Here is an 18360-nt window from a genome sequence, read left to right on the forward strand (position 1 = left end):
GCTGAACCGGATGTGATTCCTGCTCCGTTTCACTGTTGTCATTGCACGGCCGATGGCGGACGGTGCCTGAGCGTTTATCTGAAAAACATAACTTACGTTTCGCACAAATATACTCGAATATCGCTCGGTCATTTAAAGCTTGTAGATCGCACGTGTGTTCAGCATGGATGTGAATCTGACCATCTCTCTGATGCGGGGTCAGATGGGCGCTGTTATTGAGAAAGCCGTGAACGTCGCGGTGGAGACCGTGCTAGGAGAGATGATCCGAGTGGTCGGGCTCAAATTTGAGGAGATCAAACGGGAGATGACAGCTAAAGAGAAGGAGAACGACAACATCAGGAGGATGTTGGAGACGTCGCGCTGTCAGATGAAAACTATGCGCAAGTACATCAGCATCCTGTCTGCTAAAGACCACAACCATAGACTGTATCCGGGAGATGGAGACACAGGGATGCACTGCAGAAGAGGGCCGACGAGCAATGCCCCGAGCCCCAGAGTCTCTGGAGCTGGACCCTCATGGGTGCACAGAAGTGAGAATCACATTACTGAAGACACACATAAAGGTATGGACACTTCTCCATATTCCCATCATGCATGTCTGTCTTAAAATATGACATTAGGTAGCTTTCTTTTGCCACTGTATCACAAGCAAGTGACTTTTTAAAGCATTTCATTATTAGTAATTGCAGCAATAGACGGATATATTTTAATTGCTGATCATATATACTTAGAGCTAGTGGTAGGCCAATATTATATCTAAAGCAGAGTGGTCTAATGATGGCATGTATTTTCAAGTGTCATGACAATTTATGTAAAATTGTCAAGCAGGACAGCAGATATTTTTAAAGGGAGACAAACAAAATAGTTCATGCAATGCATAATTACATGCAAGTAACCCTAAGCGTATAGCAAGTAAATGTAGTTAATTAATATTACTCAGTCAGTACTTAAATGTATAATTACACTGTAACAAGGAAAGCTTAAAATAAGGTGTAACCCCAATTTTCTGCTAATACTTGTACTGCACCAAAAATAATGTCACTTTCCCAATGTTTTCCCTAAACTCAACAGAAAGTGTCTTTTGTTGTTTCTGTAGTTGAGAACTCAAGCTCTCATCTGGTGGACAGTCAGGCGCTTCTGTGTGGGACCAGTGATCCAATCTGGGGTCAGAACCCTCTCGCCTCTGTAGAGACTGGACACACAGACATGCCGGACAGCAGCGTCCTCTCTGCACCCATAATGGCAGATGAGAGCGTGTCCTCCCAAACTACAAGCACATTGACATTTGGAGCACCATCACTTAAAATCAAACAGGAGGAGGCGGAGGTTGAAATAGTCTGTGTGAAGGATGAACCCGCAGAAGCTGGCAGCATACCTAGATGTGAATATTCCAGCGCTGAACTTCATCAGCCAGCGGGAGAACCAGAGCTCGGGGTCTCACTAGACCTACCCACATCATTTCAAGCTCTTCAGAGTCCAAGCACTTCAGCAGACCTTGCAATCCCAGCATTCATCAGCGTGGACCCATCTACCTGTAAGTATCAAATTGAACATTTCTGCACTGCTTTATTTTGGAAATATTATGAACGTGCTGTAGATAGTAATGCCTTTTCTCAGGCTATTAAATCCCTGATATTACGATTATGTCTCCAAAACACAACTATGGTGTACAAACTTTTCTTTAAAAAAAATGCATTAAAGCTTCACACTTCAAAAATAATAAATCTGTATTTTTATTTTAAAATACTTGGACAAGGGAGTAAGAATAACAGTGTGACGTTTTTATAAAACTGATTTTAACAAACCGGTTTGTGTTAAAGCAAGATGATTTGATTCTAGCAGCTGCTTTGTTAAAGTGAAGTGACATACGGCCAAGTATGGTGACCCATACTCAGAATTCGTGCTCTGCACCCAATATGCGCACACACACACACACACACCGTGAACACACACACAGCAGTGAACACACACCCGGAGCAGTTGGGGGTTCGGTGTCTTGCTCAAGGGCACCTCAGTCGTGGTATTGAGGGTGGAGAGAGCGCTGGACATTCACTCCCCCCACCTACAATCCCTGCCGGCCCGAGACTCGAACCCGCAACCTTTGGATTACGAGTCCGACTCTCTAACCATTAGGCCACGACTTCCCCAACTTCAACTAAACAGCTTGCTTTTCAAAATCCTTAGGATACTTAAGTTTTGATCTGATTTTTGGTGGACGTGCACCAAAAAAAAAAAGACGAAAAAATTATTGAATGCTTTACTCAAAGGCAATTAAGACAAAGCTTTTATAATTTTATGTAAAAACCAGTGTAACTGTGCAGTTAATGAAATGTTTCCAAGTATACACATTTTGTGCAAACATGTACAAAACAACAAAATGTACACTAGGACACCGCAAAGGGTCTGTTTACATGAAGCAAACCCCACTTACAGGAATTACGTCAGTAATGAAAAACCAAAAGTACATTCACCTAGAAAAAAGATTTCCACCTCAGAAAAGGAAGGGTTAGACAATGTGCTGATTTATTCAGTTTGTATTAATGTTTTCAAAAATACGATTTTAAAGTTTGTCACTAACAGTTCTCTGAAAGCAGTTCACACAAAAAAAGAAAAAGTCGTTGAAAACCTGCATGAATGTTTCTTTGTGACACAAATAACAAAATAATATCAGAGATCTATTCAACAATATTTTCTGCGAAAAATGTGTTTGGCACTTCTGTTTAACCTAGAAGTAACCTGAGAGTGTGGTTAGAGGCCTCTTTTCACATAGTATGACACTGAACTGAGGTCCGTGAACACTAACAGCAGCTGTTAACCACTGCAGAAAGAACTGATGGCACCAGAAATGGAAAGCATGGTTATCTTCACTGGTACTCATGGTTTGTCACCTTGGTTTAACTATCAAAGTTTGCCATGTTACAGAAGAGATGCGAAGAGTGCACTTTCTACAGCGACAAGCATCAATGAGAAATTCATCAACTTTTTTTGATCAACATTTCAAAACTTAATACTCTGTTTAGGGTCTGAATAATTTCAAGTATTGCAGTGACACTGAACTTCAACCCTGTAACATTTGAGCCTGAAACATTTCTAAGTGTAATTCAGAATTATGGCCATTACAGGGTTGAAAAGGTCATATCTACATTTTTGTAAAATAGTACAGTTAGTACTATACACATATTAAATGACACCAAGAAATGATGAATTCATGATCAAGTGATGCTGAGTTTTGAAAGCATCTGTTCATTTGGAATATGGAGAGGCTGAGCAAGTCTTCATATTGGATTCCTTTTTTCAGACACAGTAATGGCAAAAACAGCTGCTGAAAAACAGAGAGATTACAGGGCGAGAAGGGATGCTGATCCGGCACGCAGGGAAAAGTACCTCAGGAGTGAGCGAGAGAGGTGGAGAAGAGATGTTGAGACAGGGAAAAAGAAGAGAATTGGCGACCTGTGTGAGAAGGCTCAGAGATGGAGGCGCAAGGAGTGGAGAGAGGCCAAAGAACGACAGAAGTTTTTCAAAATAATTGCTACCCCTCCAGACAATTCCGAACCCAGTCTGATGGCGTTGCTACAACCCTGAAGAGGATGACAGACAGACTGTTAAATCAGGGTCAGGATGTCCCAGGTGCATGGAAACTCATCAGGGCCCTTATCGAGGCCAGAATAGCCTTAAAAGCGATGTGGTCGACAAAGCACTTGAGTCCGTCAACACTAGATGACTTGTGACCAAGTCAATGAGCTGAACAATATTTCAGTAGTAACTGGAAGAGAGAGATCAATGGCTTGACATTGATTTCAATTCACAAAACTTTGTGGGCCGTTCTTAATGAATATATTACTATGTATTTTTTTATTTATTATACTGCTAGTTACTATTTAAATGAATTGTTAATATTTAAATAAATGATTGAATCAATGTATATTTCACCAACAATAGTCACTTCAACCCTGTTATCATTTTCAACCCTGTTGAATTGCATTCAACCCTGTTACTTTTTTTCCATCACTGTGCTTTTGTAATATTTAGTTTACTGTATCTGAGGTAATCAGCAAATTACCATATGCTATGCGTGGCTTTACTGAATATTTCTGTAGGATACTGAATCACGAGTTAAAATAATAATAAAATAACTTTAGCCTGAGGTGGGGAAATATTCCTTAGATCAGCAAAAAACATTTTCATGAAATAATGAGCATTCAAACAATCATAAAAATAAAATCTGCATCATTAAATTTGACACAGGCTGAAAACAGTGAGATTTATGATCCTTTCTAATGAATGTTCATGTTTGATTTTCATAAAATACACATTTTGTTAATTAAATATAATGATTGTATTTGAAGAAACCAACACATTTTTTCCCACTACATGGCTGTTCATGATTTTAACACGTCGCAAGCCATTCCATGATGGGGATCACAAGAGAAATACATCAACATGAACAGGTGAGTCTAGCTGCTTTACTTAAACTTTAAATATCACTCTCTGACATATGAAGACTTCCTGCTCTCACACTCATGGTTTTAAAACATTTTAAACATTCTTTCAGAGAGAACAGCATTTTTAAATTTACATTAATATACCGTTTCAAGGTATAATGATGTAGGTTTGGGAAAATTGTTGTAAAGGTAACAGGGTTGACTGTAACAGGGTTGAGTTAGACGGGTAAAGGTCGTGACACTTAAATGTGGAGAGTTACATTATACACATACTCACTCATCAGTTGTTTACTATACAAAATGATAACAGGGTTGAAATAAAAAAGTTGGTCCCTACTGAGAAGTTATATGAAAAACATGTCCTTGCAGAGTTTGCTTCATGAACAGGTGATTTTGCAATATCGACAGAATTATATGATCTTAAGCACATTTGAATAAAATAAAGAGACTTATGATGGCAACAGGGTTGAACTGGGGACACAACTTCAACCTAAATCTAATAATACATTAAGAAAAAGGGAACGTTTCTAGCTTGTACTTATTCATATTTGTTTAAAATGAACGTGTGTAATTTCTAAGTTGGGGGAAATTGACAGATTTAAAAAAATGCCTTTATTAATGCATAGTGAAAGTATTCTTTGTTAAAGTCATTATCTGCACAGAAAAAAGTAAATATTGGACATTTTTCTCTTTTTTTTTTGGTTTAAGTTGGAAATCGCTTTCTACCAGAAATCTAGCAACAGACAATATTTCTACATGCTTTTTTAAAAATATATTACTGTAAACAAACTTGAAGTTTTAATGTTTGTACATTTGTTTTTACAGCTAGGTCGGATGCGAGTCCAGGGAGTTTTGAAAATAATCAATGTACAGGTAAGTTTATTCATTTTTATCATAGACAATTGAACTCATACATTTTTAAATGATTAGTGGCAGTTTCCAGCTAAATCACCTGTGGTGTTGCAGCTGTAGAGAGGGCTATTCTTGAGTCACAGGGAGAAATGGACTGGAAAATCAATCACCTGACTGCACTGGTTCAGTGTCTTGTGGGGAACAAGCACTTTGTGCCTCCACTGCAGATAGAGGATGAGGAGGAGGATTGTCTCTTTCCGCTAATGTCTATGGAGGATCTAGACCGCTTGGAGCAAAGACTTATGGATAGAGGGACAATGCAAAAATGTGTAAGATTCGTTGTAATTATGCTACTAAAGAAGTGACCAAAATGACTGAAATTTTTGGAGAACTTTTATTCATCTATATTTAATTTCTGTTTCAGGTGAACAGATTGTCTGTTAGTGGAGGTCAAACTATGAAAAAGACCATATGGAGAATTTGCACCAAAGTTTTTGCTTCCAATGTGGCCAAACAGCTCAACTGGTGTGGACGAGGAGACAAGCGAGGCATAAGAAAAACAAATATCGGAGCACTAATAATAGGTATGGCCAAACTTAATGAAATACTTTTATGGATAGTGATATCATAATCAGGCCTGTCCGTTCTAGTCGAGTAATAAATGAAAGTCAGAGGTTGTTTTCTTGGTAAACTAGTGATCTGATCTTTTCAACACAGCTGCAGCTATGAGGAACAGTGTCCTTCTGAGTCCCACAGAAGCAGAGGCAGAAAAGTGCATCAAAGATTACCTGCGTTTGGCTCCAGGGAGGACATCCTCCTAATCTGTAAAAATGCCCGTTTTGTTTTATACATTTTAAGCTTGTACAAAGAATGACTGTATTGCATACTGTTAAATAAATATTTAATAATTACTCGATTTGTTGTTCAGAAGTCAAAATGATTTTGAGTAGTTGGGATTAGGGTTAGTAACATGTCAATTTAAATCAACAAGGATTTTAAGAAAGTTTATTTAAAAAAAAATAAAAATCTTTAAGGTTGTTTATTAATTTTGCTTTAAATATTGTAAAAATAGTCTGACTTTTTAATCAGCACATTCCAGTATTTTTTCCTCTTGGCATTATTGACTTTCTAGAATCATGTGTTGAACTGTAAAAATATATATTTTTTCAATTTACAACATAAAATAACTGTTGGTACTCTGGGCCTGAGGTGGAAAAAGGAATAACATTTTCATAAAAACAAGATCATTCAAAAAAAAAAAAAAAAAAAAAACATTCCTACCTCAGGCACACAGGTTTTGTTTATATTGCTTTTGTGCATAATAGTACCTTAAAAGTACATAATACATAAAGTGTACATTTTACAGTGACATTGTGCATCGCCAGTTCCACGATTTTAAGTAAAAATATTCATAGTTTTAAGATTTTTTTTTTTGGAACCATTTTAAGCGCCCTTTTTCTTTAACTACTTTTAAATAGTCCTGCAGTGTGAAAAGTACAAATATTACATGTAATCCTTAAATTAACATGATGTCAGAAAATATGAAAAAGTTATAAATTGCATGTCAGGTTACAGTGTAAAACCAAATGCATTCTAAAAATCTAGATATCTTGGTTACAGTGTACATGAAACTTGCTCAGCAAACATTGATAAGAAGATACTCAAGATTATCAGGAAACTGACAGGATGTGATGTTGCTTTAAGCACCCAGAACCTTTCGAGGAGAGGAAAAAGCTGACGTGTAACATTAGAAACCAACCTTTTTTGGTCTTTCTTGAAATCAGAGTAGTTTTGAGATGGGCTTCGGTTGGACTGGGTCAAATATTTGAGCACTTATGTGCCTAAATATCAGTGATATACAATTATAGTTTTTTATGATTTTATTTTAAAGTTGAATGTTTTTGAACATTTCTGTATAGTTTGTTTTATTTTTTATTTCAGTGTAGTTATTGTAAAAAAGTAATAAATGAAACTTGGAAAATAAAGAAAATTGCAAATATTGGTTTGGCAACTAGCTGAAATGTTTTTATGGTTTTAGTAAAAGTTTTAGTTAATAACTTTGGTGTAAATTCACAAATGCATCATATAAAACATTAAAGGTGTTTTAAACCATTACTTTCTACTTCTGTGAAATGGCATATATTAAATGCATGTAATCTCTCTCTTCCCTGGCCACATTTAGATGACGAGCTGTCAGTGGCAGGGGTCCAAAAGCAGGTGCGTCCGAGACGCAAGGACCTGAACCTGTATGAAGAATACAAACGCAGCCGGACTCTGAGAGGCCGCAACACGAACCGAGGCCATAGTACAAACCGACGGCGTGAGCTGGAGCAGACTCTACCGCAGGCTCTACTTGCAGACTTGGTAAGGGAACGAAGGGAAAAGACTCGTCTTCGAGTGGCCCGCTGGCGTGCCAAACGCAAATTACAAGCCTGTCTGATGGCCTCGCAGGCTGCGCAGTTTAGCGGCGCTCCTGTGCAGAGTTCACCTGCCCAGCGTGGCGGCCTGATCTCCACCCGCAGGCGAGGCGGAGCGATGGCGCAGCGTGGTGGGCTTGGAATGAGAAGGGGGCTGTCAGAGGCTGGCACATATAACCTGCTGCTGCAGCTGGGGCCCAGTCCTACACAGTCAGGCATGAATGAGGGTCTGATGCCGTCTGGACCCTCAGCAACATCACAGCATAGAACCACTGCACCGAGATCAACTTATCAATGATGCAGCGTTTACTTACTGGTGGAAACTCGCGCTGGGCTGTTGTCATCTTAATGGTTAACAAAGTGATATTTTCCAAAGTGAGGTACTTTTACTATAAACTTACACTGATCTGTGCAAACCTCGTATACAACAAAAATTGTGCTATTCAAGAACACAATGTTTACTTTGACCTAGGGCTGGGCAATTTTTCCCAATTTAATCGATTAATTAGAATGTAATGTTTTGTCACAATTTTTTTTTTTTTTTTTTTTTTAACAAATCTCGATTTCGAATAGAAATATTACCAAACATTACTCGCGTGACGCACTCTGTGAAGGACCATAAGTCAAACAGTCAAGATCTCGCAACAGTCAAACAGCTCACATACAAAAAAAAACATGGAAAAGCAGCGCAATCGAATTAATACTGACTGATATTTCATATTTGCATCATGGTGACAGGCTGAAAGCTGCAGTTCATTGTTTTTACAGAATATTTATAGTTAATAATAGTACACTTTCAGTCATTTTTGGAATAATCTTGACTTTCGAGAATTTTTAAGCATTTTTCTTGTATTATTTCTGAACATATGTATAAGACAAGTTTGTACAAGAGATGGTTGTAGTTCATGCATCTTTTCTGCAAAGATATTTAAAAAAGATGATTTGTTTAACATTTACATGTTGACAACTTAACGTGTGTGGTGCACTTTGAATAGAATTTTCTTTAACTAGAGGGTTAATAAAGAAAAGGTTACATGAGTTACATTTCCAAGTTGACTAGTTAAAAATGACAACATTTGAGAATCTGTCAAACGTTCTGAAAACATCAAATTTTATTTTTTGTGTATCACCCAGCCCTACTTTTACCTTTGCAAACTGAATCCAAATTTAGTCAAATTAAACTGTTTGGTTATTTAAACTAACACTATAAAATGCATTTTAAAGTCAACTGAGCTTGTAAAGTAAATGGTACAAAAATATTTTTCAATGATATTGTGCTCATTGATGAGGAAATTGCACTGCACACAGCGGAAACTGATATTTGTCCTAGAAACCAGTGTTAGCATGACTGCCCTGGTTATGCTGGCTCACATACTTAATGTTTTTCATCTCTATGTTTGACTGCAGTGTTCAGGGTGGTTTGAAATACTAATTTGAGTCATTAAAATACACCTTTGTGTTCATTTTTGTAGCCTACATTTGTTCTAGCAAGCGGCATTGTTGGCAATAACCATGCTGACATTCGTTGGCCAAAACAAATTGTATGCCAGTGCTTTCTGAATGAGCACACATTGCAAAATTGCTGTGTAAGCGATTTTGAGCAGGCAAATGTGGTTTAACAGAAAAAAACGGTGAATGCTGTTTCGGGAAATTAGTCTCTGTTTTGGTGGCTGATGTAATGGTATGTTTTGGTATGGAATATTTTTCTGATAAAATGCTCACGAGAAGAGTTACTGTCTCAGTAATGGGGAAAACTGTAAACCAAGAGCCGTATCAGTTTTGGTTACTGATTCACTTACAGATATTAGTTGTTTTTTTGTTTTTAAACCACAGTGACTTGGGGAAAAAAAGTGCACATACGGTATTGTGACAGAGCTTTAAGGATCAAAAGGCACACTCAACAACTGAAATACTACATTAATGAACATTTCAGACTTATTGTCATTCAGGCAGAACTTCATACAGCTACATTTTTTACTTCATAAAGTACCATCAGTGTTACAGTTAAATTAGTATTCTGAGAAATTACACGAAATTTCAATCTGAGAATAAAACCCTTTATAATTTTTAGATCATTTCTGGTATCAATACAAGGCAATGCACAATATGTTTCACAAAGACTATGAATAAATGTTATTTTAACCCTTTGCAACAATCACAAATTTACATTACATGGACTCATTGGGGTTGTGGTCGCTTGTTTTGTCACTGTATTTACACAAATTATAATTTTTGAGTTATTGCGGTCATTTTTAAAAGTCACTTCGTAATAATTTACCTAGTTTCAAATCTCTACAGTAGAACAAAGTCCAACTGTTTACAGTAGGTGGGATGTGATTAATTTGTTTTCTACAGTTTTCATGTTCAGTGTTTTATGCTGTTTAAAGATGAATAAACATGTAATGTTGTGTGTAAGTATTACATTTGTTGGTGCACATTAAATAAAAAATTGTTCCTAAAATCAACAAGAGCAAGCATTTAAATATGTGCATCATTAAAGCAACAACAAGCTAAATATGTGCTGTTCATTTGTGTTCAGTTACTTAATCAGGGTGTTTGATTACCCATTGACTATCTTACTACTGATCGCCCCTGGTAGGGTGTAGAAGATAAGAACCAAGAACAAGGTCACAATCAGCAGCACCAGTCCGGCAATGATGTATTTCTTGTAGTTCCCCCAGATCAGGTGAAAGAAGCACTTGAAAGGATTCATAAACCAGGAGAAGGACGTGTCTGGACGACTAGAGAAAAGTTAAAGATTGATATTAGAAATAATTCACATAAACATAGCCCTTAAACACATATCATGTGCTGTAATTCAATTATATTGGCCTATATGTTTTTAGTTTAATTGACAGCTCTCGTATTAATATGAATAAAAACATCTGAAAATAGGTGTATCAGTCTTGTTACTTTGGTTTCTCTAGAGGCTCTGGCTCCTTGCGTGCACGTCCCACTGGATTTTTCTCTGCCTCTTCAGTTGTTACCAGATGAAACTCTGCTTCTACCTTCCCCTACAGAAAGAAAACTGTTTAAATACTACTTCTATTAGGTCAGGTTTCTGTAAATACAGTCTTGAACAATACCATACCTGCTTGAAAATTGATCATATAATTACATTTACAATAAATTAGTCAAAGGTTTGGTTTTGATTGTCCATGTTTGCAAACATGGTGCTACTGAGTGATTAATTCACAATTTTTCTTTCCGTGAAATAATGCAATTCACACACTGTGATTTCTCCAGCTTTAATGAAGGGCCACCAGCCTTTGGAGCGTTTCTGCTGGAAGATAGAGATGTTCTCCATGGTTTCTGTCAGCATTTCCATCTTACAAACTTTAGCTGATTTAGCTCCACGTGGAAAACCATGCAGGTCCAACTCCACTGAGCCTAAGGACATAAAAATGACCTTCAAGCATTGACATCAAATATTTAGAGCCGGGTTTCTTAGGAATGATTGTATTTTTCTGCAACTGAGGGACTGTGAGCTCTATACAGCACAAGTATATATAGCACAAATCCCATCAGGAGTGACAACAGAGCAGTTCTAAGGAGGACGTGATGCATATAAAACCGGTGTAAATGTAAGCATGTTAAGCAAAATAGATTCTTACCCAGGAAGTCATCAGAAGAAAGCCTCTCAAAGTCCCACACCTGCATAACAAGGACTGCAGGGATCTTCTGTTCAGTTTTGTCCAGAGAGAGGATGCTTTCTCGCTTTTGTACCACCACCACTTTCTCAGCCGGCAGGTAGTTAAAGGGGAACACAAAGCGCCAGTTGAAGTTACCCTCTCCAGTCAGAGAATTGTAATGGACATCAGTTTCCTGGCTGTCATCTTCAAGCCCCTTTAACCACCTGGAAAAAAAAAAGCATGAAATTTACCAGAATTTACGGTTAACTCTGATGTTCTCTGTTAAGAATATTAAACAGCATTCATTTTCAGAAAACGTCTCCTTTTGCAATATCTGTACCACAATTCAAAAGTTTGGGGTCAGTAAGACTGCATTTATTTGGTCAGAAATAGACTAAACAGTAATATTGTGAAACATTATTACAATTTAAAATAACTGGATTCTGTTGTTGTTTTTTTAAATGTAAATGCAAATCTGAATTTTCAGCAGTAATTACTCCAGTTTTCTGTCACAAAGGGATAGTTCACCCCCCAAAAAAATAATTATTTCATTAATTACTAGGGCTGCCCTCGACTAAAGAATTTGCTGGTTGACTAGTAGTCATTCAGTTTAAGCATTAGTCAACTAATCGCACGTTTATATATATACCATTTAAATCATTATAATGAGCCTTTAATTGCCTAAAGGCCAATTCACACCGCACAGACAAACGCCAACAAACAAGTTGGCTCAAGTTGGCCATTGGATTTAGAATCTTATGAAAAATGACTGTCATGTTCACACACTGCACCAACAGACAACGACCAACTCTATAAGCATGTTCAGTCTCGTGAAAACAAACTCCAACCAACACCAACAGGGGTAACACACTGATCCAACAAACTCCAACAGACTAGTTTGTTGGCGTTTGTCTGTGCGGTGTGAATTGGCCTTAATAAGCGCTCAAGCGCATGCATAAAGCTTGCCACAACACCGGCAGAAGCTATGATTATGAATGTGTCAGGGAAAAACAGTAAGGAGGCTGCATTAACGTTTTAATAATTCTCTGATAAACAAGTGCTTTCTTTGTTCTCGGTTTAAGACATGTATTCGGTGATACCGAGTCATCATCTCCGCAGTAGTGATGCGCCTGTATGCAAGGTTCATACATAATCTGAGATGATTTGTTTTCTATTTGAATTGGTTTTTAGACATTTTGCTCTCTGTATATTTTTAATGTCTGTAAGGCAAAGATATACACAGAGTTTCGCGGTCAAGTTCACAGACCAAGACGGCAGAAAGCGCATCCTGTTTGTTTTCATTATTTTATAAAAAGCACATTTTGTTGCTAATGATTAGTCGGCTATTAGGGAGCAGCACTATTAATTACCCTCATGTCGTTCCAAACTCGTAAAACCTTTGTTCATCTTTGGAACACAAATTAAAATATTTTTGATGAAATTCGAGAACAGAAAGTGTCAGGAGGCTCTTAAATTTAATCAAAAATATCTTAATTTGTGTTCCAAAGATGAATGAAGATCTTACAGGTTTGGAACGACATGAGGGTGAGTAAATAATGACAGAATTTCATTTTTGGGTGAACTATCCCCAATGAACTTTTTTTTCGGGATTCTTTGATCAATTCAATGCATTCTTGCTGAATAAAAGTTAAAAAATAAATAAAAAAAATCTTACTGATCCCAAACTTTTGAACGGTAGTACATATTGGGAGACTTTTTCCTAAATAATCACTTAATTAAAATTATTATAAATAAAGATTGTTTATGTTTACAGTGATCCACTTACCCTTTGACGTAAATGTCACTTGACTGCTGTCCTGTTATGAAGTTGGTGTCCTCCAATATTACATCTTCAGTGTTCCAGATAATGATCCTCAGCTCATACCTTACATAAAAAAACATTACATAAGATGTCCCAAACAAGTATTAAATTTACAGAACAACCTAGTAAGATGGTTTTGTGAATCTTCACCTTACCCTTTGGGTTTGCGAGGGGAAATGTCCACAGGAGGGCCAGGATGAGGCATATCCATCGGAAAAATGTCCACCCACATCTGCAGATGACCCTGAGAAACATGCAAATGCACATTTATTAAAATTAGATTCACTCCACCACCCATACTGTATATGTAATGTATATTTAGTGCATTAAAGTAACATAAACCTCTAAACAACTCAATACCTGGTCTATTCCTGGTTTGTCCTTGAGGTAGAGTGCACGAGTTTCAATATGCTCTGGCACAAGTTTACAACCCCCATTGGATATCTCAGGCCATCTGTGCAGCACCTTTAGAGCCAGGTGCTCGTACGACTCCACCATCTGATCTGTGAAACAGCAGCAAACACTTGTGGTACATTGCTCCTCTAATTATTATGTCACGATGTACGCCAAAAGAATGACCTACCTTCATCAGCAAATACAGTTTTCCCGGTAAAAACTTTGCTACCAATGGTAATACGTCCTGGAGAAAAGTGAGGGTTGTCCAGTCTGTTTTCTTTGCAAAGCTTAATCAACAGTTCTGTTGGCTTGATGCAGTCCCTCCATGCATTATAACCCTCACTAGGTCACATAACATCATCAGTTGATGCATGAAAGGTGGGAATGAAACTAACTTGAGAAGATGAAAATGTTCAGTAAATACTCACATGGCATATTCAGTAGGCAGGCCGCAGGTAGCCCGATGCCTGCTGTAAAAACGGTTCTCCAAATCAATCTGTGTTTCTCCAATCAAATCATCACCGCCAATAGTGTCATAGTCATTGATGAGAATAGTTAGCAGGGATTCCTTGGGGAAAGTGGCTTGAAATTCAAAGGATCTGAACAGCAGAGGAATATGAAGAGAGAATGGACCTCAAAGAAACATGGATTTAGTATTTCAAAGTGAAATTTTTCCTTCATTGTGCTCGTTTACCTTCCAAACACTGGGTTGAGCTGCTTTGGGATGTAATTGTCTCTATCTTTGATCTCAGTTTTCCCAAGTTTCAGGACTATGTAAGGGTCTGCTTTGCCATCTGGGTCCGCAGGGTGCAGGTTGAAGGCCTAAAATGCATAAGAGAGTGACTTGACTGTATCCTGTGGTGGTGAGCCCAGTTGAGCACGGGAAAGAATATTGATGAATAAAAAGCTCAAAAGAATAGCATTTGTTTGAAATAACAAACCTGTAAAAATGTCACTTTTGATCAATTTAATGTGTTTTTGCGTTACCAAGTAACAATTATCAAAAATGAACCAATAAGTGCTTTAATTAGCATCAATATTCCAGAATCAAAAATACGAAAGGCACTTACTGCAACTATGTACACACGGATAAGGACGTCCACTGCGGTGTTTGGAGGAATACCCTGGCTTATTTTATACTGCCCAGAATCCAAATATCCATCCTCCTCCTCATCGTCCGTTTCAGGCAGCTTGTACAGACAAAACCTGCCCTGATGGCACAATCAGTGATGGGAATTCTGTGACCTGGGTCTTAAAAAGCCTCCTTGTATGTAATGGTACGTCACGCGAAACCAATTTACCTTAAACTTCCCAACAATTCTGTCATCAGCAGAGCTTTCTTCCTCATTGGCCTTTCCTCGATAGAGTTCGAAGGTTTTAACCCAGTCGTCAAAAGGCCCAAATTCAGCCTCCAGCTCTTTGTCATACACCTAGAGTGATTGACAAGTGAGACTCCACATCCATTTAATGGATAAATCTAAGCATTGTAACGACACATTTTACCTGTAGTGTTGAAAGCCTGGGCTGTTCTATCACACTCTTGTAATTCATCTCCCTTTTCTTGTCCTTAACATTTGAAGCTAAAGAAGAAAAACAGCACATCAAAACAACTTACACACAGTCTAAATGACTTTAAAGGTAAACTGCTTTAAAAAAAAAAAAATCACATAAATATGCTTTTATCACTTCCACCAGCAGTTTTAGTGTCTTACACAGCCAACACAAAACATCCAGCTATACTGCCCTTAACATGAAACCACTTTTTTGACATGCTAACCCTCACCAGACACAACAATTAATGCACTTATATACTGCAAATTAGTAAATTGTTATATCCTAAATGCTCAAATATCTGGGGTCAGTAAGATTAGTTTTTGAAAGAAATTAACACTTGTATTTAGCAAGGACACATTAAATTGATAGTAGAGACCTTTATAATGTTAAAAGCTCTTCTTTTGTACAGAGCCAGCACATGACATCCAAAAAAAATTAAATAATTATAATTAAATAATAACTAATCAATAAGCCCTGGGAACATATTCTTTATTCGAGGCCACAGTTTAATTCGAATCAGGAAACAAATGCTTAATTTATTTGATAAATATATTTCTCTATACTTTTGATAAATGTAAGCATATTAAAATCATTTCAAAGGATTATGTGACACTGAAGACAGGATTAATGGATGCTGAAAATTATAGAAATAAATACATTTTAAATTACATTAAAAGTAACCAATATTGTCAATTATAATAATACTTCACATTATTACAGTTTAACTGTATTGCCGATCAAGAAACTTCTTTCAAAAACATCAAAAAAATCTTACAGACCCTAAACTTTTGAAAAGAAGTGTATGTGAACAAAAATCAGAGATAGAGGTGCAGATCTGGGTTCACTGGGATTGCAAAATGTTGTATGATCTCTTGTGTAAGCACCATTTACTTTCATTAAAAGTTTTAAATGAATAGATAGACAATTTACTTCCAATCAAATGCACAGTGAACAAAACATTCTGCAATCCTGTTGACCGCAACAAAGAAAGAGGGCCATGCAATGGACAGTCTCCCAGGCATTCTTACCCAGACTGATCAATCCTTCAGAAATAATGTTCTCCAGAGGAGTTACTGAAATACATCATAACGTGATCATGTTTGACTAAAGCTGGAGCATGATTTGTCTACATGATTCCACAATTTATTCATTTTAACTCCGATATTACTTACTGTTTTCAAAGAGCATCGGAAATGGATTGTTTTCTTTTTGCTTTGCCTAGGAAAGAAGTTGTGGTACAAAACAACTAGTCAGGGGAAAAAAAACCAAGACAAATAAGACCAACTCCTGCTAGCAAACTAGTTTGGAAGCTTACCACTTGGATCTTCTCCATTGATGCATAGTATTTCGACCACCAATCAATGACATTATCAGCAGACTCATCAGCTGTGGTGCGTTTCTTCCTTTTCGTAGACATTCGTTTGCTCTTCTTTGACACCTGGCATTGATGAAGAGCTTTATAGTCATAGTAGATTGGTAATGTGTGCATGTGTTTATATGCTTCAACTTGCACACATGTGCTTTCAGGAATCAGAGACATAGATTAAATTGGTAGGAAAGCAGGATGTTTTTGATACATATTTGGTAATAATATTGGTGTGTGTCAAAATTTTTAGTTTATCCAATTCAAAAAACAAACCTTCTTGTCTTGGACGTCTGGCTCAGTTTTACGGCCAGGGGTGATTATTTCATCCTGCTCTATTTCAATGGCGATCTCCTCATTGGGCGGTGGCACAACACTCTGCTGCAGAGACAGCTGGGCCACTACAGGCCAAAAACAAACCATACTTTTAATTAGATTTAGAGTAGACAATCATTTTTATTAATTGCTCGGTAGGATTTATAAAAAAAATGATGTGTTTGAACTAAATTTTGCAGGATTAAGCATCCCTGCCCGAGGCCATCTGGGGTTATATATAATTGAGGGCTGGGCCCATAATATTTTCCTAAAACATTAATTATTTCATACTCACATGCTCGCATTACTTTGAAAATGTAATCAGTTACAGATTACAAGTTACCCTATCTAAAATGTAGTGTAACTATTTTAATTACTTTATTAATGTAACTGATTACATTTGATAAGAAATATTTTAATAGCAATGGTTCTGGTTTTGAAATCAAATCTTTGCATATTTATGACAGGAAACACTGGCATCTAACAATGGCTTGGAAAAAATAAAGGATATACATAAACCCAAATAGGAAATAAAACAGTTATTGAATAAGCATGTGTCCTATTCGGTGTCTCCTAAAACATTTGTGTCTCATATTTTAAGAGCAGTCACTGCAATTTACGAAAGAAATCAATTAAATCTGTATGTGGGTGTGTGTGAAAAAATTCATTTGTAACGCCTCTTTGTAATCATTAACATTTTCATAAGTAACTGTAATTTATTTAAACATTTTTTCAATTACAATTACATTTATTTTGTAATTAAATGACATAATTTAGTTACATGTAACTAGTTAGTCCTCAGCACTGCTCATGCTAGAATAATAGGTCAGATGGAGTTCGATTTTTCGTTGAAAAAATGAGACGGTGTAGTAAATTTTGTTACTGGGACTGTAACTGCGACGTGCGTTACCTGCTATATTTCTGGGTTCTGGTTGGGGCTGTTGGATGGGCGAGGGGATGTGTTTGAATAAGGCCAGGTTGTTGATCATATGACTACCCACAAGTGTGCTCCGCCCAAAGGCCCTCCAGTCCACCACAGTGATAGTGAGAGGAGGGAGGAGGTGTTCGTCTTCAGGCAGCTCCTACAGACAGATAACAGCGGCCACAGACATGCTGAGATCAGCTGAACGCCATGCGAATCACACCAACAGAGCGTATATACACATACGTACACAACACCCTATACTCTGTTATTGCAGCAGTTGACTTACCACATCAAAGGCATTCACAAGTATTGTGAAGTTCGGGTTTTTCTTGTAACTCTGTATCACTGAAGAGTCGATGCCTCCTCCTGCACACTTGATAAAAACTTGGGGCCGATCAACAGATAAAAGCTGAACCTTCTTCAGTTCTCTGAGGCCCCAGAACAAAACCTGCAGTGCACAGAAACACAAACTCAAAAATACTTGTAGTCATAGTACAGACAAAACACTAACAGTGTACACTGAAAAACATAATAGTGACACCTACTAATAGTGAGACGTGGTATACACTGAAGACCACAAGAATATTTCCAACTACTACCATGCAGTTTCATCTATGTGTAAACACTGATCAGATAATGTAT

The 18360-nt window shown here is 37.3% G+C and overlaps 2 protein-coding genes across 5 annotated transcripts in view; one reads left to right on the plus strand and one right to left on the minus strand.

Annotated features, from left to right (window-relative positions):
- The first annotated feature begins 2 nt into the window (after positions 1-2).
- On the plus strand, positions 3-10223 carry LOC306875995 (uncharacterized protein). Of its 4 annotated transcripts, XM_079426875.1 has the most exons (7): positions 32-563; positions 1097-1534; positions 5268-5315; positions 5409-5623; positions 5719-5878; positions 6012-6118; positions 7477-7559. In XM_079426875.1, the coding sequence occupies exons 1-6, from the start codon at positions 164-166 to the stop codon at positions 6113-6115; spliced, it is 1365 nt and encodes a 454-aa protein (XP_079283001.1). In that variant the 5' UTR covers positions 32-163; the 3' UTR covers positions 6116-6118; positions 7477-7559. The 4 variants fall into 4 exon arrangements, with proteins under 4 accessions (XP_079282999.1, XP_079283002.1, XP_079283000.1 ...); XM_079426874.1 differs by lacking the exon at positions 7477-7559 and having other exon boundaries at positions 22-563; positions 6012-7293; XM_079426873.1 differs by lacking the exons at positions 5268-5315; positions 5409-5623; positions 5719-5878; positions 6012-6118 and having other exon boundaries at positions 3-563; positions 7477-10223.
- fer1l6 (fer-1 like family member 6) overlaps positions 9578-18360 on the minus strand; it is a 19076-nt gene continuing 10293 nt past the window's right edge. The window contains exons 24-42 of the mRNA XM_079426872.1: positions 18005-18166; positions 17704-17875; positions 16755-16879; positions 16431-16553; positions 16288-16333; positions 16144-16188; positions 15065-15141; positions 14863-14991; positions 14632-14772; positions 14256-14383; positions 13990-14160; positions 13749-13903; positions 13526-13668; positions 13321-13409; positions 13130-13228; positions 11326-11567; positions 10944-11101; positions 10625-10725; positions 9578-10452 (exon numbers count right to left, since the gene is read on the minus strand). Coding sequence (XP_079282998.1) covers positions 10272-10452; positions 10625-10725; positions 10944-11101; positions 11326-11567; positions 13130-13228; positions 13321-13409; positions 13526-13668; positions 13749-13903; positions 13990-14160; positions 14256-14383; positions 14632-14772; positions 14863-14991; positions 15065-15141; positions 16144-16188; positions 16288-16333; positions 16431-16553; positions 16755-16879; positions 17704-17875; positions 18005-18166 — 2487 coding nt within the window. The 3' untranslated portion in view covers positions 9578-10271. The remainder of the gene's footprint in view (positions 10453-10624; positions 10726-10943; positions 11102-11325; positions 11568-13129; positions 13229-13320; positions 13410-13525; positions 13669-13748; positions 13904-13989; positions 14161-14255; positions 14384-14631; positions 14773-14862; positions 14992-15064; positions 15142-16143; positions 16189-16287; positions 16334-16430; positions 16554-16754; positions 16880-17703; positions 17876-18004; positions 18167-18360) is intronic.

Source organism: Barbus barbus (genome assembly GCF_936440315.1).
Source record: "Barbus barbus genome assembly, chromosome: 10".
NCBI classification, from domain to species: domain Eukaryota; kingdom Metazoa; phylum Chordata; class Actinopteri; order Cypriniformes; family Cyprinidae; genus Barbus; species Barbus barbus.

What these genes read in the sequence shown, in the direction of transcription:
- LOC306875995 (XM_079426873.1), top strand. Translation starts at nt 164, where the DNA reads ATGGATGTGAATCTGACCATCTCTCTGATGCGGGGTCAGATGGGCGCT. An exon ending in TACTGAAGACACACATAAAG is followed by an intron (nt 564 to 1,096) that starts GTATGGACACTT and finishes TTGTTTCTGTAG; the next exon opens with TTGAGAACTCAAGCTCTCAT. An exon ending in CAGCGTGGACCCATCTACCT is followed by an intron (nt 1,535 to 7,476) that starts GTAAGTATCAAA and finishes GGCCACATTTAG; the next exon opens with ATGACGAGCTGTCAGTGGCA.